Source organism: Eutrema salsugineum, unplaced genomic scaffold (assembly GCF_000478725.1).
Source record: "Eutrema salsugineum unplaced genomic scaffold, Eutsalg1_0 scaffold_1, whole genome shotgun sequence".
Classification (NCBI taxonomy): Eukaryota; Viridiplantae; Streptophyta; class Magnoliopsida; order Brassicales; family Brassicaceae; genus Eutrema; species Eutrema salsugineum.
This window is the reverse complement of record NW_006256909.1, coordinates 5,383,523-5,410,946: the sequence shown is the minus strand read 5'-3', so window position 1 is coordinate 5,410,946 and position 27,424 is coordinate 5,383,523. Positions and strand designations below refer to the sequence as shown.

Genomic DNA, 27,424 nt, shown 5'->3' with positions numbered 1-27,424 from the left:
CAGCTCATTTTAGTTTTTAACAAAACTAATATCTTATCATAAACAGCAGAAAATTGTTCCACAAGGCAGCTCTGTTTATATCTTTCGCTCTACGCATCCTCGGACTACCTTCCATTTTTCCCCAACTTCTTAGAAAAAAGTTTCCAAGACATAAAGAGTACTTTGTATTGAACAATAAATAAATAAAAGGTGAAATACCGATTTCAAAAAATAGGTAAAGTGTCTTTTCCCATTAGGCGAGACGATCAAATCTGAGCAAACAAGGTTGTCTTTATATCTAAAGAAGCATTTTGCGAAAGAGAAGAGAGTAAAGTGACCATGGCGTCGAAGATTGTCTCAGCCATAGTCTTTGTGTTCAACCTCATTGCCTTTGGTCTCGCCGTTGCTGCTGAACAAAGAAGAAGCACTGTGAGTCTTACATATACACATCCCATTCAGCAAGATGTGATCTCTCTCTTAACATTTTGAATAATATTTGTTTTTTTCTAATATTATTTGGTGGGGCAGGCAAGGGTTATGCAGGACACTGAGGTGCAATACAACTACTGTGTGTATGATTCGGACAGAGCCACAGGGTATGGAGTTGGAGCCTTTTTGTTCTCAGTGGCTAGTCAACTTCTTATCATGCTCGTTAGCCGCTGCTTCTGTTGTGGAAAGCCTCTCAAGCCTGGTGGTTCACGCGCTCTTGCCCTCGTTCTCTTCATTGTCAGCTGGTAAGATATATACTCTTTTATGATTTTAACTCAGTCAGTTCATCAAATATAAAACCCTCTAGGTTAAGTTACCTTGGACATGACGGTTCTAGTAGGGCGATTATGATTCGGTTTAAAATAAATAAAGCCGGCCTAAACCAAAACCAAAGTTGTAGCTAGCAATTATGTAAATTACAAAGATGATTTGAGATTTCAAATCCACTATCGAAGATGCATTCGGATTTCATTCGATATACATTAGAACGTGTACTGGATGATAGATTGATGAGAAGTAAGGAACACAAACGTGTTAATTAAAAACAAAATAGAATAGTAACTATCATCAATCTACTATGTTTTGAATGTCACAATTTATCTAACGATTAAATTGCAGATTTTCATTCTCTTTTTAAACCACTAATGTTTCCGTAGGTCAATTCTAAATTACCAAGCATTTGAATCCGTTATAAAACCAAACATGCTTATTATCTTTTTTACTAATTCAACTGTGCTTCAATCTAACACTGAATTGATAAAATGCACAAGACTTTCATTCAACCAGCAAAACACGAAATTGTGCTAATGTTTTTTTTTTTTTTCACATTTTGATTATTGTTTTCTTGGCGGAAAAAAGGATGTTCTTCTTGATAGCGGAGATATGTCTATTAGCTGGATCCGTAGAAAATGCATACCACACCAAGTACAGGACAATGTTTATGGACAATCCTCCTGATTGTCAAACTCTTCGAAAGGGCGTCTTCGCTGCAGGCGCCTCTTTCGTCTTCTTCAACGCCATTGTCTCTCAGTTCTATTATTTCTACTACTCCTCTGCTGCTGAGGCCTCCCTCTCGCCTTACTAGAGGATTAACCAACATAATAAGTTTGTTTCTTTTCTATGTGCTAATATCATATTTTGGGGTTGTTGTTTCATTTTTATGTATGACTGCAAAATATGTAAAGTTGAGGGTACAACTATGAGTTTTGTAGACTGATTTGTATGGAATTGAATTGAAATGTTGTTTTTGCAAGGCGGATGTAATTTGACGCATTACGATTTATAGTTAGTGGTTGTGACATGTGTGCTAATGTTATGTTTGTTCAACATATGCTATATCATTTATTCAATAATAAGATGTAATTCTGACAGAAAAAAAAATATTTAAACTTGAACGTAATTTTAGATTCGGTTGGTGATACAAAATGGTAAGATTTTTTTCTCAATGTGAATGGTAGTTGTAAGATGATGGTAGACGATCACAGTATGCTACTATATATAACGGATTAGCGGTACAATAATTAGTATTCTTTTTTTTTTTAGTATTCCTTTTTTTTTTACTTAATAATTAGTATTCAAAACTAAAAATATAACTTAAAAATTACAGAATTGATATTAAGATTTCACTTACAGTTCAAAACAATTCCGAATGTTACGGATAAAAACCATGGTTTCAAAAGAAAAATGTGACAAATTATCCAAACATCAGAGTGTCCATAACAAGTTAACAACTAGCAGAAGATATCTCCTTCTCCCATGCCAAAGGATGGAATCCCATAAACACCAATCACCATCCTTTTTGCAACTGTCTCTTGTTCTTAAGCCAAAAACATCTATTAAATAAAATATCTTCTGTGAGGGAAATCTAACCCTCGATTTCTCATTGGATATTCAGCTATGACGTGGCAGATACTTTCTTTAAGATAATGTTATCCACACATCTTCGGTGATCTCTGTGGGGACCAGTCTTCCCTTGTCCGAATATCACCTCCTCCACTCGTTCGCGAGTACATATACGCACACACTCTCTCTCGCAAAATATCCACTTCGGTAGTCTTCTACTTCAATCGCTTTTGCTATCTCTCACTCTCTGTTGTTTTCTTTTTCCAAAAATGGCACTTCAAGCTGCTTCGTTGGTCTCCTCTGCTTTCTCTGTCCGAAAAGATGCAAAATTGAATGCTTCTTCATCATCCTTCAAGGACTCGAGTCTTTTTGGTGTCTCCATTACTGACCAAATCAAATCCGAACATGGCTCGTCCTCATTAAGATTCAAGGTACATAACAACTGTCAATTACTAGCTACATCAGTCTTGTAAAACCCTTCTTTTGCGAGTGATTAGTAATGGTTAATTGATTCAGAGATACTTATTTAATATGCAGAGAGAACACAGCTTGAGGAATGTAGCAATTCGAGCCCAAACCGCTGCGACTTCAAGTCCCTCGGTCACAAAATCTTCCGCGGATGGCAAGAAAACGTTGAGGAAAGGAAACGTGGTGGTCACGGGAGCCTCATCTGGGTTAGGTCTAGCCACAGCTAAAGCTCTTGCCGAGACAGGGAAATGGCACGTGATAATGGCGTGCAGAGACTTCCTTAAAGCAGAGAGAGCCGCTAAATCCGCAGGGATGCCTAAAGACAGCTACACGGTGATGCATTTAGACTTGGCCTCTTTGGACAGCGTGAGACAGTTCGTTGATAACTTCAGGAGATCGGAGATGCCTCTCGATGTTCTGGTCTGCAACGCTGCGGTTTACTTCCCGACAGCTAAAGAGCCTACTTACAGTGCAGAAGGGTTTGAGCTTAGCGTTGCTACGAATCATTTGGGACATTTTCTTCTCTCTAGGTTGTTGCTTGATGACTTGAAGAAATCTGATTACCCTTCAAAGCGTCTCATTATCGTCGGATCCATCACTGGTATTGTCTAGAATCTATATAGACCTACTACATTGCACGCTAGAGAAAGACTTTTGATCATTGTATCTCTGTTTTTGGTTTAGGGAACACAAATACATTGGCTGGTAATGTACCACCAAAGGCGAATCTCGGGGATTTGAGAGGTTTAGCTGGCGGATTGAACGGTTTAAACAGCTCGGCGATGATTGATGGAGGAGATTTCGACGGTGCAAAGGCTTACAAAGACAGTAAAGTCTGCAATATGCTGACGATGCAAGAGTTTCACAGGCGTTACCATGAAGAAACTGGAGTAACATTTGCCTCGCTTTACCCTGGTTGCATCGCTTCCACGGGTTTGTTCAGAGAGCACATTCCTCTTTTCCGTACCCTCTTCCCTCCATTTCAGAAGTATATCACTAAAGGATATGTCTCCGAGACAGAGTCTGGCAAAAGACTTGCTCAGGTAATAAAGAATTAAGATATATATTCTTTTAGATTGTGAGACAAGGAAAGAGTTTTCTTGCTGTGTACTCAAGAAACAGAGTTTTTGTATTTGATCAGGTGGTGAGTGATCCGAGCTTGACGAAATCAGGGGTTTACTGGAGCTGGAACAAGGCTTCGGCATCTTTTGAGAACCAGTTATCAGAAGAAGCAAGCGATGTTGCCAAGGCTCGTAAAGTGTGGGAGATCAGTGAGAAGCTCGTTGGCTTGGCCTAAAATATGATTTGAAATCTCTTTCTTCTTCTGATGAGACCTCTATGTACCAAGTGATGAAACATAGAGGATATTCGGGATTTTTAGATGTCTGACTCTATTGCGGAGTTTTTCGTTAGTGTCTGTTGAGTGTAGATCTGCTTGGCTAGTAGCCAGCCCACAACAAAAGAAATAAAAGTTGGCAAATCTTAAGCCTTAAATCTGCTCTGTGTTTCACCAAAAGAGACCAGTTATATACTCTGTTTCGTCATCTACACTTCAAAATTGTTCGTTCCTTCAAGCATGAAAAAGAATGGAAAATTATCGACTTCCTCCTCTAAGGCAGTTTACTACTGAAGAAGATGAAATTCTCTCTCACGCATTTTGATCATAAGTTTAAAGAACATCAATCATACTCTGATCAACCAGATAACGAGCGTTGAAAATTTTATTTGTCTAGTAGGTAGAAACAGAACCTCGAACGCTATATACAGTCTTATTCATGGGTTTATTAGAAAACAGTACATAACTGAAAGTGGAGAAGAACAAGAACGGAACAAGAAAGTGCAAGAAAAAAAAAGAGACCGTCTTTTTCAGAGAGACCAATTGGCTTCACTTCCTCGACGAGGGATACTGTTAACACGAGAGTACACATCCACCTTGAAGTTGGCACCGCATAGAACTCCTTCACTGTCCACTCTTGGCATCGCCTTGATCTTGTTCATCGGATGCTCAAAGCTCATTAACCCTCCTTCACTGTGGAACATGCATCCTGCAAAATCCACCAAACATTTCATTCTTTGTTGGATCATACATACACATTTAAGTTTCCTCCTTGGTTTTCCCTAGATAGCTTAACTATACACACAGTTCCCTCCTTGGTTAACCTAAACCAACATCTTGATGCATCAAATAGCTAAATTTAACTCCTATGTTTGTTAAAAATAAAAAGATTGAGCTCTACTAATTTCATACCAAGAATCATCAGTACTAGCTTTGCATGTCATGTATTTTTTTAATGAAGATTTTGTGTTATGTGTTGTAAGCACTAACTCAGTTATTACCTGTAGGAAATGGAGCAAAAGATTTAGCACAACCCTCTTTGATAACATCCAAATCATCTGATATCACAACAGATCCATCAGCAGCTATGCCCCAAAAGAGCTTGACTCCTCCATCAGATCCCTAGAAGAAAAAATGATCAATCCTCAAGTTTCTCAAAATCCTTAACATCTCAAAAACATCAAAAAAGTGCTTAATTAGACTGGTTTGTGAGAAGTACCAGAGCTGTGAAGACAGAACCGGCTTTGCTATCATAAACGACAAAGGCAAAACTTCCGTCCAAACCCTTGACGACCTGATCAGCTGGATAAGGACCTCTGTCTCTAAGTGTCCTATAAGCTTCAATCACAAACATGGCCTCGTTTGTTGTCTTGGTAAGACCGTATTGCTTGTTTAGGTCACACAGATTGTTCAAGCTCCCAAAGAATAGACAGTAGATGTCATCAAATCCACAAAACAGCCTATAAGATTTCAAGAAGAAAAAAAATGAAGATTAATGGATCAAGAACCTTATAAACAAGAAGAAAATTAAGCAAGATTTGTGACTGTGTGACTGTGTATGTTAACCTCTGGTGGATAGAGAAGGAAGCAGAGGGACGAACGTAAGCAAGAACAGCTGCTTGACCAAAAGACATGGAGAAAGTGTTGAGAGGGTAACGAGATAAGAAATCGTTTAGGGTTTCTCCTGGAAGTTTTGGCTGTTTAGAGCATTTCTCAGACGCCGGACTATGTAGTTCCTCCGGCGGATGAGCAAACGCCTCGTGAAAAATAGCCAACATTTTTAACCCAACAATGAAAAATGAAATCTAAGAGAAAGAGTTTTATTTCACTATTAATAAGAATCTTTCAAGGAAAAATGCAGATGTACGTAGAGTGGCGAGATTTCCTGAGTGTATATATATGTAATTTTGAGGCGGTGGGCTATTTGTTTTAGTCCGTTGTCTGTTTTATCTTCTTTTTCCTGTGGGAATAAAAACGGTTTTGGATGAGGGCACGACTATGCCTTCTTATATTATTCCGAAATAGTCTAATCTAAGTCATTATCATATGTATCCTGTTCATTATCTGTTTTGACTTATTTAAACATAAAACAAAAATTGACATGGCTTGTTTTATAATTTGGGAAAGTTTTTAGATATTGAATTTGTTGTAATATCTCAGATAAATGATCATTTTGAAGTCTGCTACAAAAAAGAATAGAGAAATACCAATATATGTCTTATTTTTGGCACAATCTGGAAACGACAGAAAAAAAAATGTGAAGTAATTCGTAGTTTGTCGTCTTTCTTCCGTGTCCTCCAACCACTGTCAAAACGGAAATATGTAATCCGGTTTTCGGAAAATAATGATATTGTCCTGTTGTTTTTTTCTTCACATCCGTTGTTTTTGATTTAAATATAGTATTGATATTAAAAAGAAAAAAAAACAATAATGATATTGATAGGTCTGGTTTTGCAATCTTTTGTGTATTATGATTATCTAGCGAGGAAAATGGGTATTGGTGGGCCATGAAAGAAAGATGTCAGTGTCACGGGATAAGCATTCTCGTACTTTTATGTGTTCTTATCTTCACACTTTCATTATTTTTTGGTTTTTGCTTTTCTTACCGATAATTCACCACATTCACTCCATTTCTAAATAGAAACTGATATTTTGTGGTTCCCGAGGTTGAACTTGAAATATTGCATCATTGTCATCACTTTCACTGGCACACTTGTTGGAGGCTGATTCTGAATTTTCCAAAAATCGGCCCAATTACGATATATTTAATTACCCATATTAGTTCATTTCACTTTTGGGCCTAATGGATCATCTTCTTCTTTTTTCCCTGGATTTGTTTCCATTCTTCTTAGGTCTAGGACTGTAGTACAAACATAGACGTCCGATTTATTTTTTATTTTTTTATTTTTTTGGCCAAAAGACGTCCGATTTGAGTCATCGAATCACCTTTTATTTTAGATTTAATCCTTGGAAGACGACAGCATTCTTATATGTTGTTTAAAGAGATCTCGTTAATAAACAAAATCTGGACTAACTCTTTGCAGTCATTATAATCCTTTAGACTAATAAAGCAATGTACTAAGTTTGATAAGTGGAAATCAATCAATCTTTCAGGTAACCAAAAGGTCCAAAACATGTATAAATTGCATAGTGATGTGCTTCTACCATGCTTCTACTATGCATAACTTGTTTGACGTTGGAGATCACCGGACATGGATGCAGAAATTCAATCAAATTTACCATATAATATCCAACCAAAAGTCACCCAACAATATCATATGTATTCTTGCAACTAACCGAGCAAATAATATCGAAAGATAAGCAACCACACATCTCACCCGCCGTCTTTGTTTTTTCACGTCTCATCCCTGTAAAAACTCCTGAATCACACTGCCTTGCAATATAAGAAAGAAAGTCTTTATAATTGAAGGTCCCTTTTTGGTTTTTTTTTTTTCACCAACCCTTTTTGCTTTGTTTGGTTTATTATTGTGTAGGTATTAATTTGTAAAAAGAAAATCAAAGATCTGCTTATCTGTTGCACGTGCCATATAAGGACAATCACAGATCACATTGCTTCGTTAGCTACTGTACAAAATGCTGGAGAGCAGTCACGTTCGTTCGCCTACTTTCGTTGAATCTAATATTGTTGTCATATATATATATATATACGAACTTTTATTTAGATGCTCTTTTTACATTTTTAAAAACCTAAAATAATAGAGTGTTCGTTTTCGTATTACTAGGCTTTAAGTAGAAAATGCTCTATGCTTTTTTGTTTTTTTTTTTTTTTGGCGTCATATGTTTTTTTGTTTAATTAATTGTTTCCACCATCTATATACCAACTTGATGACCGTTCTGAGCGTATGTATATAGAAAATTAGAAACTCAAGCAAAAGATTTAAATAATGTCCTCTTTCTAATAATTGAAAAATATTATTTAATTAGTAAACGCGACGATTTATAACATGTTGATGTTGGTGAAGAAAATGATTAGTCGGTCCGAGTTTCTTAATAAAAGCATCATACAATAAAAGTAAGGCTTCGAAATATAAAGCCAACATGTACATGCAAGGTGACCATTTTTGTTTCTTGGGTTTAATAGAATAAATGCTTACATGGAACCAGAGAATAATTATGAGTAAATTAGTGATATTTTTAAAGGATGGAGTTTGTTATTTAATGAAAACGTACAGTGATCATGGAGTCTTTAGTTATATACGTACGGATCCGAGTGTCTTATTAGATTATTCTGTCTTTACAAAAATGCACTCTTTAACCAGTGACGTCATTGTATAAGTCACACTTTTGTCGGATTCGTTGATGTATAGCTAGCTCCTTTTCTTGTCGGACCCAGTTGCTTAATGTTCATTTTATTATTTTATAATTTTAACTATACAAAACTTCAAGTTTCCAGGGTTGAGAAGTGATTAGGTTCTTTCCCTTTATTCTAATGACCACACTAGTTTCCCTTTACTGTATTTATCTCTTTACGGACAAAAAAACAAAAGGTCATGTCAGTTCATGTAACAGAGAGGGATCGGATTCAATACATGAAAGACTGTTCTCTTCGACTTATGTTTGTTACTGTGACTGTGTCCTGTCTAATTCTAAATATAGTTATTTCAAATTTTGATTTTAGTTTGATTTACAACTGAGTAAAACTTCCCTAGAGTAGAAAGGCATTTTAGAACTATTAAATTTTGAATCCCCCCCCCCCAAAAAAAAGAAGAAGAAAACTACCAGATTTTTGAACTAAATTGTCTAAAATATCTGGCTTTTTAACTTTCACATCGGAGGACTAGTCTTGGCTCATACTTATGAACAGGCCTCCTTATGAGAAGACCAAACACACTATCCACTGATCACGTAATCGAAGACAAAACAGAAGCAACGAGATTGGCAAAAACACACGATCAAAAGATGACGAAAAAACACTCAACTTGAGAGAAAAAAAGAAAGGTTTCAGAAAAAAATTGTTCTGATATGTACCATTTCAGATTGGGGAGAATATTGAAAATTAGTCCTTTAATTAGGTTTGACATCCTAAAAAAAATGTTCTTCTAGTACTATAAAACAGTAAAAATGTTGCATGCTGTAAGCAAACCAGGTTCACGTGATCACTAATTAATGTTCATATAATCAAATAGTGTACAGAGAACACACAACACACAGTGGCGGGAGCATGTTGGGAGGGGGTGCAATTGACCCAGGTGAAATTCATTTTTTTTATAAATATTTGTATTTTTATGTAAAAATTAGATATAATATTAATAATTTAACTAAATGACCTCGTAAAATTTATTTAGTATATATTATAAATTAAAATTGACCCCGTAAATTTTTTTTCTAGCTCCGCCGCTGACAACACATTGGAAAAACAAGACGATAAAAATGTTTTTGTGTGAAAGTAAGTCACTGTACCTTGAAAACACTTGGCTAGGGAAAAGAAGAATAAAACACTTGGCCAACCTTTTGCGTTACGTGCAAGTACGACTTTTTGTTTTTACGAACTGGAAAGCGTATTTTTAATGGGATCTTTCCATCCGTATACATATATAATATTGTAATCAGATAGACCTCGAAACTGTATTTTATCAAAGAAAATAAGAAGATAAATGAAGATTGCAAACTTAGGAAAAAAAACGATAGACTTGGTATTAAAAAAGTTATTTAATACTCCTTCGGTTTTTAATTAATTGTCATTTTAGAGAATTTTGTTTGTTTTAAATTAATTATTGTTTTTAGTTTTTAATGCAACATTTATTAGTTTTTTATTTTTTATAATTAGTTTTATAATACCAATTATTTTATTATTAGTTGAATTGTATTTAAATAGATAATTAATGATGTTTTTATATTAAAAAACTAATATAATTAATATTTTCTTAATCTGTGTGTATAATTTTAAAACGATAACTAAATAAATATAAAGAGACTACTAATTAATAAAAGAGAAAAACAGTGTTTAACTGCCACTGCCAGCTTGTTGGACAGTTGGAGCAACCGAGTAAGTCGAAAATTGGAACGTGTTTTATACCTATCATTAAAGGTCACAACACAAAAGCCATTAATTGCATAATTTTGCTATTAGGATCATAATTTCCCTCCCATAAAACAGAAATATAAACAGTGTTTAACTGCCACTGCCAGCTTGTTGGACAGTTGGAGCAACCGAGTAAGTCGAAAATTGGAACGTGTTTTATACCTATCATTAAAGGTCACAACACAAAAGCCATTAATTGCATAATTTTGCTATTAGGATCATAATTTCCCTCCCATAAAACAGAAATATAAAATTCAAAAAGTTTGGTTATCTCTAATCTATATCTTGGGTTCGTTCTATTAAACGACCCCGAAGAAACACTATACAAACCTACCCCTAATCTTACCTATAGAGTATGAATTTAAATGTTATTCATTTGCTTCTAATCTTACCTAATCTGAAAAGAAAAAAAGCTTACCTATATAGTATGGATTTAAATACTATTCATTTGCTTCTAATGAGTAGTGGCCTTACTGTTTGCATTGTTCTATTACTTAGTTACTTGAATGAGTTCGGTTATAGACGACGTTGAATAAGTAATAACCAATATATTATTGCGTGTGTTGAGTAACTCTATCGTCTGACTATCGATCTTAACTTCCAACATTATCTTTTGATGAGCTTATGCGAAATTTGAATCGAAAAATCCGAAAAAATGAATGAAATGATGGTTATAAAGTAGACACGCAATTGTACGAATTAAACTCAGCATCGAACCAGTGCCCACATTTTGGTGAAGAATGTGGCCTACAAGCTTTGCAATTAGAGAAGAACAACAATTATCACTCGTAAGTGTCTAACTATCGATAAAACCCTTTATTTATTTATTGCTAAACAAATAACTTAATCAGTTAAACGTAGGCGCAACACACGTAAATTCCTTGAACGTTTAAAGCTTCAATAGCTTCTATCTTTTTTAAGAAACTCTCCAAGAAATCACGAATAAGAACTTGATTCACTTGCCATCAAATGACTTAACGACCAATAGTTAAGATGTGTTTATGTAAATAATAAATAATAATTTCGTTTAGAAAAAACAAGAATTATATAAGTTTTTAAATTATGTATACATATTTTAAACACCATTTATAATAAAAACGGAAAAAGTAGGATTTTACAAATATTTTACCGATAGAAAACATGCAAAATACTAAACAAAACGCTAAATTTGTAATCTATCAATTCTATTATCATCTTTAATTTTTCTATGTCCTTGGCCACTAGCCAAGTTATCAATATTCATTATTATTGGAAAAAAAAAACATAAACGTTATGATATGCAGAATCGAGGATCCTAAACTCGATTATAAAATCTGATGAGGTGGTCTCTGATCTACTTACATCGTACTACCCATCTCTTTTGTTTTATAACTTTGTCTCCTCTCTCTCTTTTTCTCTCTGTGTCCATCGTCACACTTACTAGAGACTTCATCTTCTCTTTCGTTGAATTTGATGGCACTGTCTCTTCTCTCCTACGGTGTCTCCGACCTCTGCCTCGGCAAGCCTCCTCTCCTTTGTCTCTCTGCCTCTTCCTCCTCCGTATCCGACGCCATCACTGCCCTCAAATCCTCTGAAGATCCTTTCCTCTCCGTCTGGAACTGCAATCACGACCGAGACGATGCCGCAGAGTGCGAGTGTTTGGGGAAGATATCAATGGCTGATGTCATCTGCCACTTGTCCAAAGACGAAGACCACACACTCTCTTCCTTAATCTCACCTGTCTCTGTTCTTCTCCCCAAAACTCGCTCCCTCGTCCTCCATGTTCAACCCTCCTGCAGGTTTGTATTCGTTCAATCTCTCTCTGTTTTATATTACTCAAAATCCAGTCATGGGTTTATATAAAAATTCAATCTTTCCCCTTTTCCTCTGTTTCTATGCTCTGTTTTTGACTTAGTTACATTTGTATTAACGTTGATTTGATTGATCAGCTTAGTTGAAGCAATTGATCTGATAATCAAAGGAGCGCAGAATCTGATTGTCCCTATACGGACCAAGTCCATCATTAAGAAATGGCAGCAAAACGACAACGTTTCGCTCACCACCAACCATTCCAACGGACAAAGATTCTGCTGGATCACACAAGAAGACATCATACAGTTTCTCCTCGGATGCATCGCCTCATTCTCCCCTTTACCGGCGACTTCAATCTCCGATCTCGGTATCATCAACAGCACTCACGCAATCCTCGCCGTCGATTACAACTCTTCCGCCTCCGCCGTCGTCTCCGCCATCTCCCGCGCTCTAGTAGATCAAACTTCCGTCGCGGTGGTCGACGGCGAAGGAGATGATAATTCCTTGATGTGTCTTATCGGAGAGATATCTCCGATGACACTTACTTGCTGCGACGAAACAGCTGCTGCGGCGGTGGCGACGCTCTCCGCCGGATACTTGATGGAGTACTTAGACGGTGGATATCCCCCGGAGAGTTTCTTCCAGGAAGTCAGGAATCGTCTGGAGGAGAAGGGACTGATGCGTTTGCTCTCGCTCTTCGAGTCTCTCTCACCTTCGTCGTCGCCGACGTCGGATTATTCGTCGGAGGAAGAATCTGCGGCAAGAACGACGTCGTTTGGGAGGTCGATGAGCATTTCGGCAAGAATGGCGAGGAAGGCGGAGGCGGTGGTGTGTAATCCGACGAGCTCGTTAATGGCGGTGATGATCCAAGCGATTGCTCATCGAACGAATTACACGTGGGTGATTGACAAAGATGGTTGTTTTGTTGGCATGGTTACTTTTGTTGATATCTTAAAAGTTTTTAGGAAATTTTTGGAGAATATGATTTGAAAAGTTTTTTTTTTCTTTTGTGTTTTGTCCTAAAACCTGTTTAAAAAAAAAAAAAACAAAAGTGTTGTTGAGGTTCTTTTGTTTTTTGATTTTGGGTGTAAATGAGCCAGTTGGAGTTTGTGATTTAATCAAATAAACGTTTTTGGTTTGTTTAACTAATTAGCAATCACTTTGATTTAAGAAAATATCATTAACATTTTTTCAATCCATTGAAACGATTACAACGTTTTCAATCACAGTTACAACGTTTGTGCAATCTAAGACATGATCCAAAGCATTGTAAGACCCAAAACCTCAGAATCGCCTGACATCTTAACTCCAAAAGACATTCACCTTAGAGAATATTTAATATACCTTGGAGTATTTTATGATATGTTTTGGAAAAATGTGAAGGACATGTTTCTGTTAGTTTCATTTGATATAATTCATATTATAGACTTGTAGAAAACATAGGTTTAATTGTTGCATTGCATATTATATCAAGATCGATAATACCCGATATTGAAAGAAAAAAGAACAAACATAATCCGAAGCCAATACCTAAAAAATTAAGTATTTTTTTACCACAAACTCTAAGGTCAGCCTAAACCGATGTGATTCCCTAGTCTCTTCTGTTTTTGTTTTTTTTTTTTCAAGCATTTTCTAGCCTCTTCTATCTACCTAATACCTATGCATGTTTTGGTAATAAACGTTTTTGTGTTATATCAAGGACGCAAACAATAAATTGTCTGGCGCTCTACTCTAGTTGCTTCTCATATATCCAAAAAGCTTTAGTCATACTATATGGATGTCATTTGTGATTAACTTAAGATAATGTTATGAACCTTGGTGCATTGTGTTCTCTTGCTGATGAATGTCTTGCTGGTTTAAAAGTTTTTTTTTATACTTTTTTTTGCTTTTGTTACGAAATTATATATAAGTTTTTATTTTGTTGTTGCAAACCAAATCATAGTGATTACCTTTTTTTGGGAAAACTTAATTCTAATTTTAATTGTTAAAGATTTAAACACGATTTAACCCCCGACATGAGTGGATGGTAAGATATTTAGATACATCATTATCCTTTTCAAAAGCTATCCAATTTAAAAAGAACCAAAAAAATCGAACCTTTAAGATATTTTTAATTTTTTTTGGTAATAAAAAAAAGCTAAACAAAGACGAAGACGAAGACGAAGCCATCACCGTCGCTGCCTTTAAAACCTCCATTATCATCATCATCGAAATCCCTCTCTGTTGCGATTTTCGAGTTTCATCATCATCATAAACATAGCGTTTTCCTCGTCTCCGACTCGGTAGGTTCTTCATCATCTGTCTTGGTGTGGATTCTCTTTAGCTATTGTTGTTGATTCATTGGTTCTTCTGTCTCACGGCATGTAAATGGATGATTTAGGGTCCTGATTTATTTGTTAGTCTCTCTCTTTCTGGAATTCGGAAAAAAATGGGAAATTTGGGGGGGTTTTCGGCCCAGGGGATTGAAATGTGAATCCTTGTTTTCCCCTTATTGATTTGCCTGGATTGAAGACAAGAATATCTTGATTATGATGACCCAGAATGTTATCTTATAGCAAGGTTGTGGTTTTTAGCAAATGGGATTCTCGCAATCTCTTTAGATTGCTTTTTAAGATTTTACCTTTAGACGCACAAGTCAATGAGGTTGGGGTTGAAAGATCTTGAGAATAGGCTCACTTTTCGTTTAGTTTCCTCTTATTGGTTTTCCTCAAACCTAGCTTAGAGAACCCATCATTTCACAGAACCCATGAGTAGCATGAAACCTAATAAGTCAAAACACAGGTTTGTATGCTAATGAAATCGAATATTTGGCAAACTTCTTGGTACATCTAATGCTGCGATGCATATAGTTAACTGTTGATTATATGTAATGTATCTGCATCAACTGTAGAGCTAGCTTCTTTTCATGAGGTTTATATACCTGTTAGTTGAGCTCTTTAGTGACCCGAATATGTATTTTGTTTCAACTTTTGTCTTGTGCCAAATACGTATTCTTTTGTTATGGATTATTGTTTATTTCCAATATGTAATATGCAGAGCTGACAATATTATATTTTTTTTTCTTGAACAGGATTTTACCTCTCATGGAAGGAAACTTCTTCAGGTCTAATGCTCAAGAGTCATATGACGATGGCTTTTTAGTCAAACAAAAACCTAATCTCATCACAGGTCTAACGGGAGACCAAGCTAATGAAAGTGGCTGTTTTGATTGCAACATCTGTCTAGACACGGCCCATGATCCGGTCGTCACTCTCTGCGGACACCTTTTCTGTTGGCCTTGCATTTACAGGTGGTTACATGTTCAGTTATCTTCTATCTCCATTGATCAGCACCAGAACAACTGTCCAGTCTGCAAATCCAACATTACTATCACTTCATTGGTTCCTCTCTATGGAAGGGGCATGTCTTCGCCTTCTTCCACGTTTGGCTCCAAGAAACTAGACTCAGTGTCCACAGAAATACCACGCAGACCCGCTCCATCGACCTTCTACAATCCAATCACCTCAGAAGCTTCTCTGAACCCAAGCTTGCAACATCAAACTCTGTCTCCAACATTTCATAACCACCAGTATTCACCTCGTGGCTTCACCACAACAGAATCAACCGACCTGGCCAATGCAGTAATGATGAGTTTTCTATACCCGGTGATTGGAATGTTTGGGGACATGGTCTACACCAGGATATTTGGAACCTTCACAAACACAATAGCTCAGCCTTACCAAAGCCAGAGGATGATGCAGCGTGAGAAATCTCTTAATCGGGTATCGATATTCTTCCTTTGCTGCATCATCCTTTGCCTCCTTCTCTTCTAGCTCTCTCTCTCTCTCTGTCTCTTTCTTTTTCTCTCCTTTTGTATAGTTTGTCATGTAAATAGGCTGTAAAAGTCAAAGTCGCTGTGGTATAATAACAACAGACACTATTGTTCCAAGTTAGGTCTCAAATTGCAGGCCAATTGCTCGCTGTGTATTGCATATCTATAAATATAAGTGCTTGTCTAATATTGATGAACCATATATGTGTTGGAGAAGCATATGAACACTTGATCATCTGTTTTTTCTACCTGTTGTTGAGTTACCCATCTTCTATCAGATACATGTATTTTCATTTGTCCTCCTAGTATATAATATGACCCTTATATGTCGATAATGGACCCAAAATACCGGAACTTCTAAAGGGTTCACTTTAGAAATAACTCACATAAAATTCTTGGTTTCGATATCAAATAATATATTTGCCCCATTATTTTTTTCCTCTGTTCAGTTACTTTGATCATTTTTTTCCATATAATTGAGTTTTCTCCACTCAAATTTGATGGTCAAATGGATTTATTTGTGATTTAAATATAAATAATAAATTTTTAGTAATATGTCGTTTTTAATCTTAAGATCATATATATATATATATATTAATTTATAAATTTAAATGTTTAGTTGATGAATATGTAAACATATCACCCACAATATTATCATATCTAAAAGTTAACATAAATAAATACAGTAAACACATTTTCTTCATTACATTTTTATCAGTTTATGCAAAACTTACAAATAATTAAAAATACTTCTAAAATATTCATCATATATACAGTAGTTTGTTTGATGAATGTCGTAACTTACTAATCAAAGTACAATAAATCAAAAAAAAAATTGCGTATTTTTTTGTGCTTTTTTGTTAATGTTGATATTCTGGAAAACATTTTTACAAGCAAAGTGAAAAAACTATATAATGTATTCGTGTTGTGGAATATGTAGAAAACATTTTTGGTGAGAAAAAAATATAGCGTAAGTTTAAATGGTGAAAGGAATAAGTGATGTATTATTCTGGCTTCGAATAGTGACAATCTCTACAATATTTGTCACTTTGCAAAAATATCTAAACAGAAAACATCTAAACAGAAATCAACCCTTAATGTCCGCTGCGTGTGCATTCAGCTGCAAAACGCATTGAGCCTTATCTACATTGTCTTTGAGCCAATTTAGATGTAAAAACAAGTCTGTGAACAAGCGCTCGTAGCCGGTTAGCTCCAGGACCCGGTTTGATATTTGAAGGATCACCAACCCTAGAGCATTTCAGTTCGCCTGCACACCAACCACCAGGTGTGAAGTTCCCATTACCTCTACGGAGCAGCTCTGTATCGATCTTGTCCAAAGCAGGATCATTGTGTCTGAATTTTCGAGCAAACGCAGCTCCGCTTGCAATCATCCTCTCTGTATCGTTGATGTTGAGCGTACGAGGATGTTGTTTTGGAGGACGGTCCCAGGAGATGTAATGCAGGTCGTGGTTGACCACGGTGGTCGAGTAATCTGGTGCGTTGCAGATCACAGTGTGGAAATAACCTTCTGGTGTAGAGAGGAAATTTGTGTAATACATCAGAAGTGTCCGTGGAAGATTGTCCCATCCCCAAATGCAATATTCTACAAACGACCGTGATAAGACCATCCAAGCGGAACCTAAGAGTTTCAGCCAAATTACATATATACATTAGTCACACCATTTTTCATAACCATTGCTTATTACTGATTAGTAACACTAATTACCGGTGAATAGTTTGAATGCAGTTGGCATGGTTCTACGTGGTGTAACCCAGAAGACATCTGATTTTTTTGTTGAGTAAAGCCCTGGGTCTATGATCAATGGCTTTGCTCGTTTATCTCTGCAAGAAAATGAAAAATGCCATTTGGATTAAACAGAAAGCAAAGTAGTATTATACAGACAAATATTGATAATAAGAATCATTACTCTTTCCATCCTAGCTTGCTAGTGTGGTCGATAAAGTTGAGGTTCGGGTCCAGCCCTGAGAATGTATGAATAAGATCTGCAAGCATGAAAATGAGCATTGATGAACACATGCAGATAGTATTCGATATACAAAAGAGACGATAGACATATATATACATACCATCTTGAGTCACTAGAGGATAATCCGAGGCGCTGAGATTGATGAACCAATCCCAATCTTTACTCTGCTTCAAGAGAATGGCACAAGCGTGGAGCGTATTAGCCACCATTGTAGGTCCTCGATATGTAACGAGGTTAGCCTTTGTGATCATGTGAACATTCCCAACGTCGATAAAAACAGGATCTTCCCTCACACGTTTAGCTAGCTCAAGCCTCTCCTCAGCAGGAGACTCGAGATCGAGATGAACAACGTATTGATTCCTAGGATGGTACAATGCTCTCAACACCCTCCAAAGAGACTCTAAGTCACCTCTTGACCCTGAAACTAGATAACCAAAGCGAGGGCTAGATTGTACTGGAGGAGGATGCGAAGAGGACTGGTTTAACTTTGACTCTGCGAATTTGGCAGTTGTTTCGTTTGCGGATGATAGATTGGAGGAGAAGATGAGTGAGTTAATGGAACGCACGGAAGAGAGGAGACCCATGTTGAAAGATGCAGCTGCAAGGAATATGAACATGAACAAAGCCATTGCTAGAGGGAAAATCCATCTCTTCTCTGAGTTCGTGGACGCCATCGTCGAAGAGGCTTCTCATAGGATCTCTGAACACGAGCGGTTTTGCAGAAGATTAGGTCAACAAACGAAGCCAAAACGTAACTTTGATCTTGTAGGATCCTCCTGAGATAAGCAAGATCCTTCTTTTACACATGCAGATTGCAGATTGCCCCTAGCCTACGCCAAATAAGACCAATTAAAAACTGAATTGTTACATAATCAGAGATCTATATTGATCAATGCATCCAAAAAAAAAACCAGACAAAGTTTTGGATTCCTTACCTTCTTTTAAAAACATAAGAAAGAAGCTAACTAACCTTAAATTTCATAGTTGATTCTGAACATGTTTTTGACAAAATTAAAATATATATACATCAACTTGAATAAAAAATTATCCCCAAATAATCGATGAGGAACAAAAAGAAAAAGAAAAAACAGGGGATTGATGAATCCTAATTAACGACGTGATCACAAGTATGAGCCGATCTTATAATAAAATAGATCGAAAAGACAAATCTGAGCTGTCTAAAAATAAGAAAAGCTCCATTTCTATATATATATATATATAAAAACAAATTGGAAAACGTAAAAAAGTGATCATCATGAGGAAACAAAAAATAAACCTGATTCTAAATTTTCCAGGATTTGATGACGCTAGAATGTTAAAAGCTCTGGGCGCAGTTCACTATCCAGGAGGACCCTAAGAATTATTTGAAACGAGGATTTATTAATAAAAATGTAAATAACATTTTTTTTTATCTAGAAAATAGATAAAGAAAGAAATCTGAGAGATATATATGGTTCTTCTAGATTTCGGTTATACAGACCACACAGATGTTTTCGTTTTTAAGTTTTAATTCACTTCCCAGAATGGTGCGTTCTCTTTGACTTTTTATTGGGAGTCTTTGATTTTGATCTGTGTTGTTAATTAAGTGCATAAATAGCATTAAATATTTTTACTTACCATATCAGCTACATTAGGATGTTCAAAGAAAAAAATGCGTTAACATCAAACGTGAAAAAGTAATGTATTGGACAAAACGTTAATAAAATGTAAATGGGAAGTGGCAAAAATAAATGCTATGTCAAACGTGAATCATCGTATGATCAAGCAGATTATCATTTTATATATACATACAGTATATGTATGTATATATATAGGCATCTTCCTTTAACAAAAAAAAAATATAGGCATCTTTTAGAAAATGGAAACACTATTTTTTAAATAGTGGCATTTGATAAAGAATATTACCACTAAATGACCATAGATAATGTTCAAATTATGTGACACTTTATGAAACATTTTTCCTACAGTGTTTTTAAATGAGAATTTACTCAACACTCCTTTCTTAATATCTATCTTTCTCTCTTTCTAATTTTCTTCTCTCTAACAAACAAAAATGTATACCACCGAATGAACCATTATAAACTTTAAGATTATAACAATAAACAAAATACAAAAAAGAATACCACAAGTCTCATCTTTTCACAAATCTCTTTAGTACATTCGTTTTCATATGCTGTTAATGCCTCTAACAATGTTATCATGTTAACTTTGCAATTATTATTCGTAAATATACTGTATAAATTGAAAAACATCAATATTGTCTTAACAAAGTTATCATTACAAAGTTAACACAAATAATATCCAGATTTACTATATGTTAGCATGTTATAAGTATCAGATATTCTTGTTATCACGTTATAATTATTAGATATTTTTGTTATCACGTTATAATTATCATCAGATATTATTGTTAATATGTTACAAATATCATATATTATTGTTATCATGTTAACATATATAATTGTTATTATGTTAAATATGTTAACGAATAGTATATAACGTATAATTATTGATAACATGTTAATATAATAATTGTTAACATATTAACAACACGTTTTTGGTAATGAATAGTTGTTTTTGAATCAGATGAACAATAACTTCGATCATATGATGTACAGTGTCATCATTTCATTCTATCAAAAAAATCAGTTTATAAACCAATGGCATTTTTGTAATTATTTAAATTAGGAAAACTGTTTTTTGAGATAAATTTGTTTTCTCTTTCCTAATTTACTAATTTTCAAATAAACTTTCCTATACACCTAATTTTGTAAACAACCATAGTTATATACTTAAATCACTCATAAAGATCAAACCAAAAAAAAAAATAGTGGCATTTGATGTGATTATGTATCATACATGTTTAAATAAATGTTTGTGATGTTTAAAAGTAGTATTGAATTCCTTAGAATGCTTCCAAATGAATTTTAAGACATTTGCTACGCCAAAGATTATTTTTCGTGTGGGTCATGAATCTCATGATGGTTGGTTAAATTAAATACAAATAAAACTTTAAGGTTATTTGAATACAAAGATACAAATTACCGTTCTATTCTGTTATTTTCTTTGTTTTCGCTAAACCCTAAATCTTCAACGGCGGTCTTTGTCGTTCTTCCTCGCTCGCCGCCGCATTCCATCTCTCTAAAACCCTCAGGTAGATTTCTTCAGTATCCTTCACACATCAATACTTCTCTCGCATTTTGAACTGGGATTCACCTCATTGCGACCTCTTTTTTTGCTGAATCGATTGATTGTCAGGACTCAAGATTCGATTTTGTTAGCTTGATCGCAGTATAATGGCATCAAAACCTGGAGCCGCAACTTCAACGTATTCACCAAAAATCGTCGCGAGAACTCGCCCTCCTATTTTCAAGGATTCCGACCTCGATTGGACTCGTCCTGATGGCCGTGGATTCCACCAATGTCGACCTGCCTGTAAAACCCTAATTCCCTTTCTTTCCTGAAAGATTTCAGATACGATTCGTGAAGATTTCAAATATCTCTGAATGAATCTACTGAAAGGGCTGTTTTGTGAGACTAAACTAAATTTGAAAGTTACTTCTTTTGTGGAAAAATGTTTCTTTTTTCAGTACTTCAAACCGGTGCTGTGAGTTCTGCTTCTGGTTCTGCTTATGCTGAGTTTGGGAACACAAAAGTCATTGTTTCAGTGTGAGTTTTATCAGCTATAATACTTATACGCAGTGTCTAATTTCAGGATTTGCTTTAACGTTTTCTTTTCTGTCAGCTAATTCTGTTCTGTGTTTTTGGTTTGTTGTTCGAAATTTAGTTTTGGGCCAAGGGAGAGTAAGAAAGCAATGGTTTATAGTGATGTTGGTAGATTGAATTGCAATGTTAGCTATACAACGTTTGCTTCCCCAAGTGCTGGGCAGGTTTGTGAGTTTTATCGTGTTATTGTAACCCCGGATTTGTTATATTTCGTTTAGTTTCATCAAATTAGTTATTCATTGTGGTTTGTTTTCAGGGAACTGATCACAAAGAGTACTCATCGATGCTACACAAAGCGTTGGAAGGCGTTATAATGACAGAGACGTTTCCAAAGACAACTGTTGATGTTTTTGCATTGGTGCTTGAATCTGGAGGCAGTAAGTCTCATGACACTGTACATTCTTATAGTCTCTTAATAAATTCTTCAGTGCTGTCAAAATACTTCAACCAGAAAAAGCAAAATAGGATTTCCTTGGAAGAGCATTTGGTGATTGCTTACTGGTTCTCTGGACATTGGTGCTCGTGTTATTGATTATGGAAGCAAACTGTTGCTATTTTCTTGTCTGGGAAAGAAGACCATATTGTTATTATATGCTTGCTTTTTTTTTTGGCATTTTCTGACTTTCTCGAATGGTATTGTATTGCAGGTGACCTCCCTGTTGTGATATCATGTGCAAGTCTTGCTCTAGTAGATGCCGGGATTATGATGTATGACTTGATCACAGCTGTTTCAGTGGTATGTGTATGTTACAACAGTTGCACCAATTCCTGGGCGTTCTCTCTTAAATTTATTAGTATTTAGGTGAAAGTAACGCATGCATTGAAATGAACGAGGGCGTCATGTGGTTAATTTTTAGACAAATAAGCTTACAGCTGTCTCTTAATTCTTTATTTTGAAACACTGACTGAGAAATTATTCCTCTGCAATTTTCAAAGTCTTGCATAGGCAAAAGCCTTATGATTGACCCGGTTACAGAAGAGGAAGGCTGTGAAGATGGAAGCTTTACGATGACGTGCATGCCATCTCGTTATGAAATCACTCAGCTAACCATCACTGGTGAATGGACAACGCCTAATATTAACGAGGTATACCTTGAAATAGCATATGTTGTTCCTTTAATTGATGCTCATTGTTAGAGACAAACATCTTCCTTTTCTCACTATTAATGTTGTTCAACTACTTCTCTTGTTTGAAATCACATGAGATTGGTTAATTAGACTGTATCATTATCGTTCTGAAGCACGAATTGAAGTTTAGCATGTTCATACATATTTTTTTCGCAAATTCGGCAAAAAGGGTCTGTGTGCCTAGCTTAGCACTTAATTATGAAATAATTGGGTCATTGGAGCTTATGTACAAACATTTTTTTTTTTTAAATTGCAGGCAATGCAGCTTTGCTTGGATGCTTGTTCAAAACTTGGAGAGATCATGCGGGATTGTCTGAAACAGGCTGCTTCAGCCTCCGATGAATGAACATAATCAAAGATGTAATGGATTTTAAATCGTAGCTGAGCGATAGTATGAAACTGGATAAGCTGTAGTTAAAACCGATGTATTTCTTTTCACATGAGATTTGATGGGGCTAGATCTTTAGTTATGAAATGAATCCAATTTTGTATCCCAATTGATATGAGCCTATGGTGTCGAAAACTTTAATTTTGTGTCCAATAGAATAGTGTGTCCCGTCTAACATTTACTAAATATCTAATAAGTTAAACCAGTTTGATTTAACTTCAGATTTAAACAGAAACATACAGAATCGTTCTTTTGCTATATTTCAATCTATAGTAAGCCAAATATTCTATTTTATACGTAAATGCAATGATACCAAGAATGGTGTAGACAGAAAACTTGATTTTGCTTCATTTAAAATATAAAAAAATAAAAAATATGTCTACTTGTTCAACTTGACAAGTTTGGGGGAGATGAGGAAGGAGGGTAGTTGGGTCATTTCAGCTTACGTCTGAACTTGAACTGCAGCTCATGTAGGTACGATGCAAAGAATCTAATCCGCATGACTAGTTGTGATAAAATTCACAAACAGAGAGAGAAGAGAAGAGAAGACGTGTGTCACTTGAAAGTGGACAGTTGTACCCTCAGAGTCTTTCTAACGCCAGAGAAGACTTCCCACGTTTTCAACACCAACTAACAACTGTTTCTTTCTTCTCCACCTCTTCCCATTTTTGTCTCTTTTTTTTTTTTTTTTTGCTTCTTGTTAAGATTCTAAAAGAAAAATATTTACCATCACAAGTCCCGTGACCATCACCTCTCCCTGATTGTACAACTTTGGCCATATAAAAACGTGTAATTCGAAAATGTTACTAAAATAAAATGATTAAAAAATGTAATTTAAGGCTAATTAAACTTTTAGCCAAAAAGGGCTAACTAAAGTTATAACTTATAAGTTAAAGTTGAGTCATTCAAATAGATAAAACTTAAGGAATCTTTAAAAAAATCTTTACTCTTTCAAAGAAATTCACTAAATTTTTACAACTTTCAAGACCATTCCCCCTTAACTATTTGTATCAATGCTGGAAAAAGGTTAAAAGACAAATATGAACAAACAAGAAGGAAAGTAGGAATGTGGCCCAAATGAGAGTTTTCAGTCGATACGAGAGTAAATATTTACCACTTTAGTAAAATTGTATCTGATTTTAATGAGAGAGAGAAGATGCAATTCGTGGGGTTTCCTCCTAAAAGAAAAAAAAAATTAAAAAATCCAAGATATATTTAGATGGAGATCTGACCCCAAAGGTTTTCCATTTTATTAACCAAAAAAAAAAAAAAAACCTTAGGCAGGAAAAGCTATAGCGACCATTTTTTCTCTAAAAGGGTCTTCTTCGGTTATCTTCCTCAGATCTCCCATTTCTCTACCTCTCTCCTTTTCACGGTATCCCTTCATTTCCTTCTCTTTCTTATTGAAATTTGTGTTGTAACACCTGTTTGACTTTGATTTGCTTCGGTTAATTTCATATTTTCGTCCTCTTCTGAATCATTTGATCGCTCTCTGATCTCTACCTAATTTGACTTCCGACAATTGATTTGATTCCCGTTTGATTCGATTTGACTCTGCGTTAAAGGTTTGATCTTTCCCTGTTCTATTTGTGAATCTGCTGTTCGTACTTTGTTGTCTGTATATGCATTTGATGCCCACAATGATCTGTGTCTTAACAATGAATAATTCAACACTTTTGAATTAAAGTCGCAGATCTTTGCGCAATAGATCCTTAAAGTCGAATCCTTGCTTTCGTTTTAGCGTCCGAATTATATCCAAGCTTAGTTTTTTTGCATCCCAATCTTTTCTTCACTGACGTATTGGTGTTTTTTACGGGCATTAGGATCCTCTGTTTTTGCTTCGGACAAAATGGGCGTTGAGGTTGTAAACTCTGGTGGATTTGAGGTTGTTCCAGCTCCTTTTGAAGGAAAACCCGAGACGAACGGGAAGGTGGCCCAAGGGAAAGGAGATAAAGCCTCCATCAAGTTCGGTTCACTCGGCGGCGAGCCGCCCAAGAAAGGCGAAGATAATAACAATGTGTTGATCTCCGATGTGCCTAAAGATGCAGCAGAAGAGTGGCCTGCGGCGAAGCAGATCCATTCTTTCTACTTTGTTAAATACCGTCATTACGATGACCCGAAAACGAAGGCCAAGCTTGACGTAGCTGATAAAGAGCTTGAGAAGTTGAACAAGGCTCGGGGTGCGGTTTTGGACAAGTTGAAAGAAAAGAGGGTAAGTTTTTGGGGAGAACTCAGAAGAATGGTTGTGTGTCGTGTTGACTTTCCGTTAATTTGGTTTCTTAATGATGTGGAAGTTTCTGTGATTCATAGACGGAGAGATCAAAGTTGTTCGATTTGCTGGACCCGTTGAAGTCAGAGCGTCAAGGATTCAACACGATGTTTGATGAGAAAAGAAAGGAAATGGAACCATTGCAGCAAGCACTGGGAAAGCTAAGGGGCAATGATGGTGGGAGTGCTCGTGGGCCTGCTATCTGTTCGTCTGAGGAAGAGCTGAATAATATGGTAACAAACTAGTTTTTTACTCAGACACATCTTGAGACCTTTCTTTTTACTTTGTTAGATAGCTTTAGATTCTCATTTATCTTGGGTTTGTTGAAAAAAATGAAGATATACAGCTTACAATATCGGATTCAACACGAAAGCATTCCGTTAACCGAGGAGAAGCAGCTTCTCAAAGAGATCAGGCTGCTTGAAGGTACAAGAGACAAGGTCATTGCTCATGAGGCTGTGAGAGCCAAAATCAAAGAATCTATGGGTCAGAAAGATGATATCCAAGGTCAAGTTAAGGTAAGAGAAGTCGTGGTCGGGTACTGTGGCTGCTTGCAGTTATCGCCTGTAGAGATTGTTTTATATGCGCTTTTTGTTATGCTTTTTTGCAGTTAATGGGTGCTGGTTTGGACGGTGTGAAGAAGGAGAGGCAAGCAATTTCAGCAAGGATTAATCAGCTGAGTGAGAAGTTGAAAGCAACGAAAGATGAGATTCAGGTACTGGAGAATGAGCTGAAGACTGTGAGCGAGAAGAGGGACAAAGCTTATTCAAACATCCATGAGCTCAGGAAGCAACGCGATGAGACGGTATAAACACTTATACTTTGAGCATTTCCTTGTTATGGAGAATGCTTTGTGCAATATTGATGGAATTTTTCTGTTTCTTACAGAATTCTGGGTTTTACCAAGGCCGTACTGTGTTGAACAAAGCTAGAGAGTTGGCTGCACAAAAGAACATAAACGAGCTTGAAGCTCTCTCCAAAGCGGAGGTTGAGAAATTCGTTTCCCTCTTCTGCAGTAAGAAGAACTTCAGAGAAGATTACGAGAAGAGAATCTTGGCATCACTTGATTCTAGGCAGCTGAGCCGAGATGGACGGATGAGGAACCCCGAAGAGAAGCCTCTGCTTGCTCCTGAGGCACCACCATCAAAGGCAGCGCCTTCTGAAACCGAGGTTGTCCCGAAAGCTAAGGCAAAGCAGCAGCCAAAGGAGGAACCAGTTTCTGCACCTAAACCAGATGGTAGTGTTGCTCAGAAGACTGAGAAAGTTAAAGATGCAGTGAAAGTAAAGAATGTTGTGGTTGATGATGATGGTGATGATGAAGTATATGGTCTTGGAAAGCCGCAGAAAGAAGAGGAAGAAAAGTTAGATGAAGCTACGGTGAAAGAGATGAGAAAGCAAGAGGAGATTGCTAAAGCTAAGCAAGCTATGGAAAGGAAAAAGAAGCAGGCAGAGAAAGCTGCTGCTAAAGCTGCTATAAGAGCACAAAAGGAAGCTGAGAAGAAAGAGAAAAAGGAAATTACCCTTCTTCTATAGTATATCAATGCTCTTTGCATTCTCTCTTTTCTATTCTAATAATTCTCCATCTTTTTGTGTCTTGCAGGAGCGAGAGAAGAAGGCCAAGAAGAAGACCGGGGGCAACACAGAAGCCGAGGCTGATGCTGAGGAAGTTCCAGAAGCTTCTGAGGCTGAGAAGGAAGAGATTGAAGCTCCAGTGGTGGAGAAACCACAGAAGGAAAAAGTCTTAAAGGAGAAACCGATAAGGAACAGAATCCGTAGTAGAGGACCAGAAACGCTCCCGAGAGCAATCCTTAAGCGTAAGAAGTCGACTAATTACTGGGTTTGGGCTGCTCCAGCTGCTCTTGTGGTACTGATACTTCTTGTCTTGGGTTACTACTACGTTCTCTAGATCGAACGTAGTGATCAAGCGAGGCTGCGTTGTTGTAGTTTGGAATCTCTTAAAGCTGGGATTTTTGCCTTCTTTTGCGAAGGAGACTCTTAAAAAACCTCTTAAGCTTATGCCTCATTTACATACGAGTAGAGACTCTTCCCTTTTGAGTACTTTTTACTTCTTTGTTCTTTTCTCTTCTGTTGTTGAGGCTTTAACTTTGAAGAAAGAAAACAGTTTTTGTTACTACATTTTATAGCTTTGATTATAGTGTTCTGCCC

The 27,424-nt window shown here is 36.2% G+C and overlaps 8 protein-coding genes across 8 annotated transcripts; 6 read left to right on the top strand and 2 right to left on the bottom strand.

Moving 5' to 3' along the window:
* The first annotated feature begins 104 nt into the window (after positions 1-104).
* On the top strand, positions 105-1,720 carry LOC18028160. The gene is made up of 3 exons (XM_006413012.2): positions 105-408; positions 508-713; positions 1,327-1,720. The coding sequence occupies exons 1-3, from the start codon at positions 319-321 to the stop codon at positions 1,550-1,552; spliced, it is 522 nt and encodes a 173-aa protein (XP_006413075.1). The 5' UTR covers positions 105-318; the 3' UTR covers positions 1,553-1,720.
* A 780-nt stretch (positions 1,721-2,500) lies between these two features.
* LOC18028159 (protochlorophyllide reductase B, chloroplastic) lies at positions 2,501-4,275 on the top strand. The gene is made up of 4 exons (XM_006413011.2): positions 2,501-2,741; positions 2,848-3,379; positions 3,463-3,821; positions 3,920-4,275. Exons 1-4 carry the CDS (start codon positions 2,580-2,582, stop codon positions 4,073-4,075), a joined length of 1,209 nt encoding a protein of 402 aa, XP_006413074.1. The 5' UTR covers positions 2,501-2,579; the 3' UTR covers positions 4,076-4,275.
* Positions 4,276-4,463: 188 nt separating this feature from the next.
* On the bottom strand, positions 4,464-6,075 carry LOC18028158 (stem-specific protein TSJT1). Its single transcript, XM_006413010.2, has 4 exons — positions 5,681-6,075; positions 5,334-5,574; positions 5,116-5,236; positions 4,464-4,823 (listed from the first exon to the last, which is right to left on the bottom strand). The coding sequence occupies exons 1-4, from the start codon at positions 5,890-5,892 to the stop codon at positions 4,645-4,647; spliced, it is 753 nt and encodes a 250-aa protein (XP_006413073.1). The 5' UTR covers positions 5,893-6,075; the 3' UTR covers positions 4,464-4,644.
* Positions 6,076-11,557: 5,482 nt separating this feature from the next.
* LOC18028157 (CBS domain-containing protein CBSX5) lies at positions 11,558-12,992 on the top strand. The gene is made up of 2 exons (XM_006413009.2): positions 11,558-11,935; positions 12,086-12,992. Exons 1-2 carry the CDS (start codon positions 11,610-11,612, stop codon positions 12,936-12,938), a joined length of 1,179 nt encoding a protein of 392 aa, XP_006413072.1. The 5' UTR covers positions 11,558-11,609; the 3' UTR covers positions 12,939-12,992.
* Positions 12,993-14,083: 1,091 nt separating this feature from the next.
* Positions 14,084-15,876, top strand: LOC18028156 (E3 ubiquitin-protein ligase RMA3). The gene is made up of 2 exons (XM_006413008.2): positions 14,084-14,230; positions 15,019-15,876. The coding sequence occupies exon 2, from the start codon at positions 15,032-15,034 to the stop codon at positions 15,758-15,760; it is 729 nt and encodes a 242-aa protein (XP_006413071.1). The 5' UTR covers positions 14,084-14,230; positions 15,019-15,031; the 3' UTR covers positions 15,761-15,876.
* Positions 15,877-16,761: 885 nt separating this feature from the next.
* On the bottom strand, positions 16,762-19,078 carry LOC18028155 (beta-glucuronosyltransferase GlcAT14A). Its single transcript, XM_024149456.1, has 5 exons — positions 19,024-19,078; positions 17,848-18,577; positions 17,688-17,763; positions 17,486-17,601; positions 16,762-17,398 (listed from the first exon to the last, which is right to left on the bottom strand). Exons 2-5 carry the CDS (start codon positions 18,419-18,421, stop codon positions 16,899-16,901), a joined length of 1,266 nt encoding a protein of 421 aa, XP_024005224.1. The 5' UTR covers positions 18,422-18,577; positions 19,024-19,078; the 3' UTR covers positions 16,762-16,898.
* Positions 19,079-20,798: 1,720 nt separating this feature from the next.
* Positions 20,799-23,098, top strand: LOC18028154 (exosome complex component RRP41-like). The gene is made up of 8 exons (XM_006413006.2): positions 20,799-20,901; positions 21,006-21,182; positions 21,338-21,416; positions 21,535-21,637; positions 21,730-21,850; positions 22,121-22,209; positions 22,410-22,559; positions 22,858-23,098. Exons 2-8 carry the CDS (start codon positions 21,044-21,046, stop codon positions 22,945-22,947), a joined length of 771 nt encoding a protein of 256 aa, XP_006413069.1. The 5' UTR covers positions 20,799-20,901; positions 21,006-21,043; the 3' UTR covers positions 22,948-23,098.
* Positions 23,099-24,243: 1,145 nt separating this feature from the next.
* LOC18028153 (proton pump-interactor 1) lies at positions 24,244-27,413 on the top strand. The gene is made up of 7 exons (XM_024149455.1): positions 24,244-24,364; positions 24,813-25,201; positions 25,300-25,491; positions 25,597-25,776; positions 25,869-26,063; positions 26,147-26,770; positions 26,859-27,413. The coding sequence occupies exons 2-7, from the start codon at positions 24,839-24,841 to the stop codon at positions 27,162-27,164; spliced, it is 1,860 nt and encodes a 619-aa protein (XP_024005223.1). The 5' UTR covers positions 24,244-24,364; positions 24,813-24,838; the 3' UTR covers positions 27,165-27,413.
* Positions 27,414-27,424: the final 11 nt, after the last annotated feature.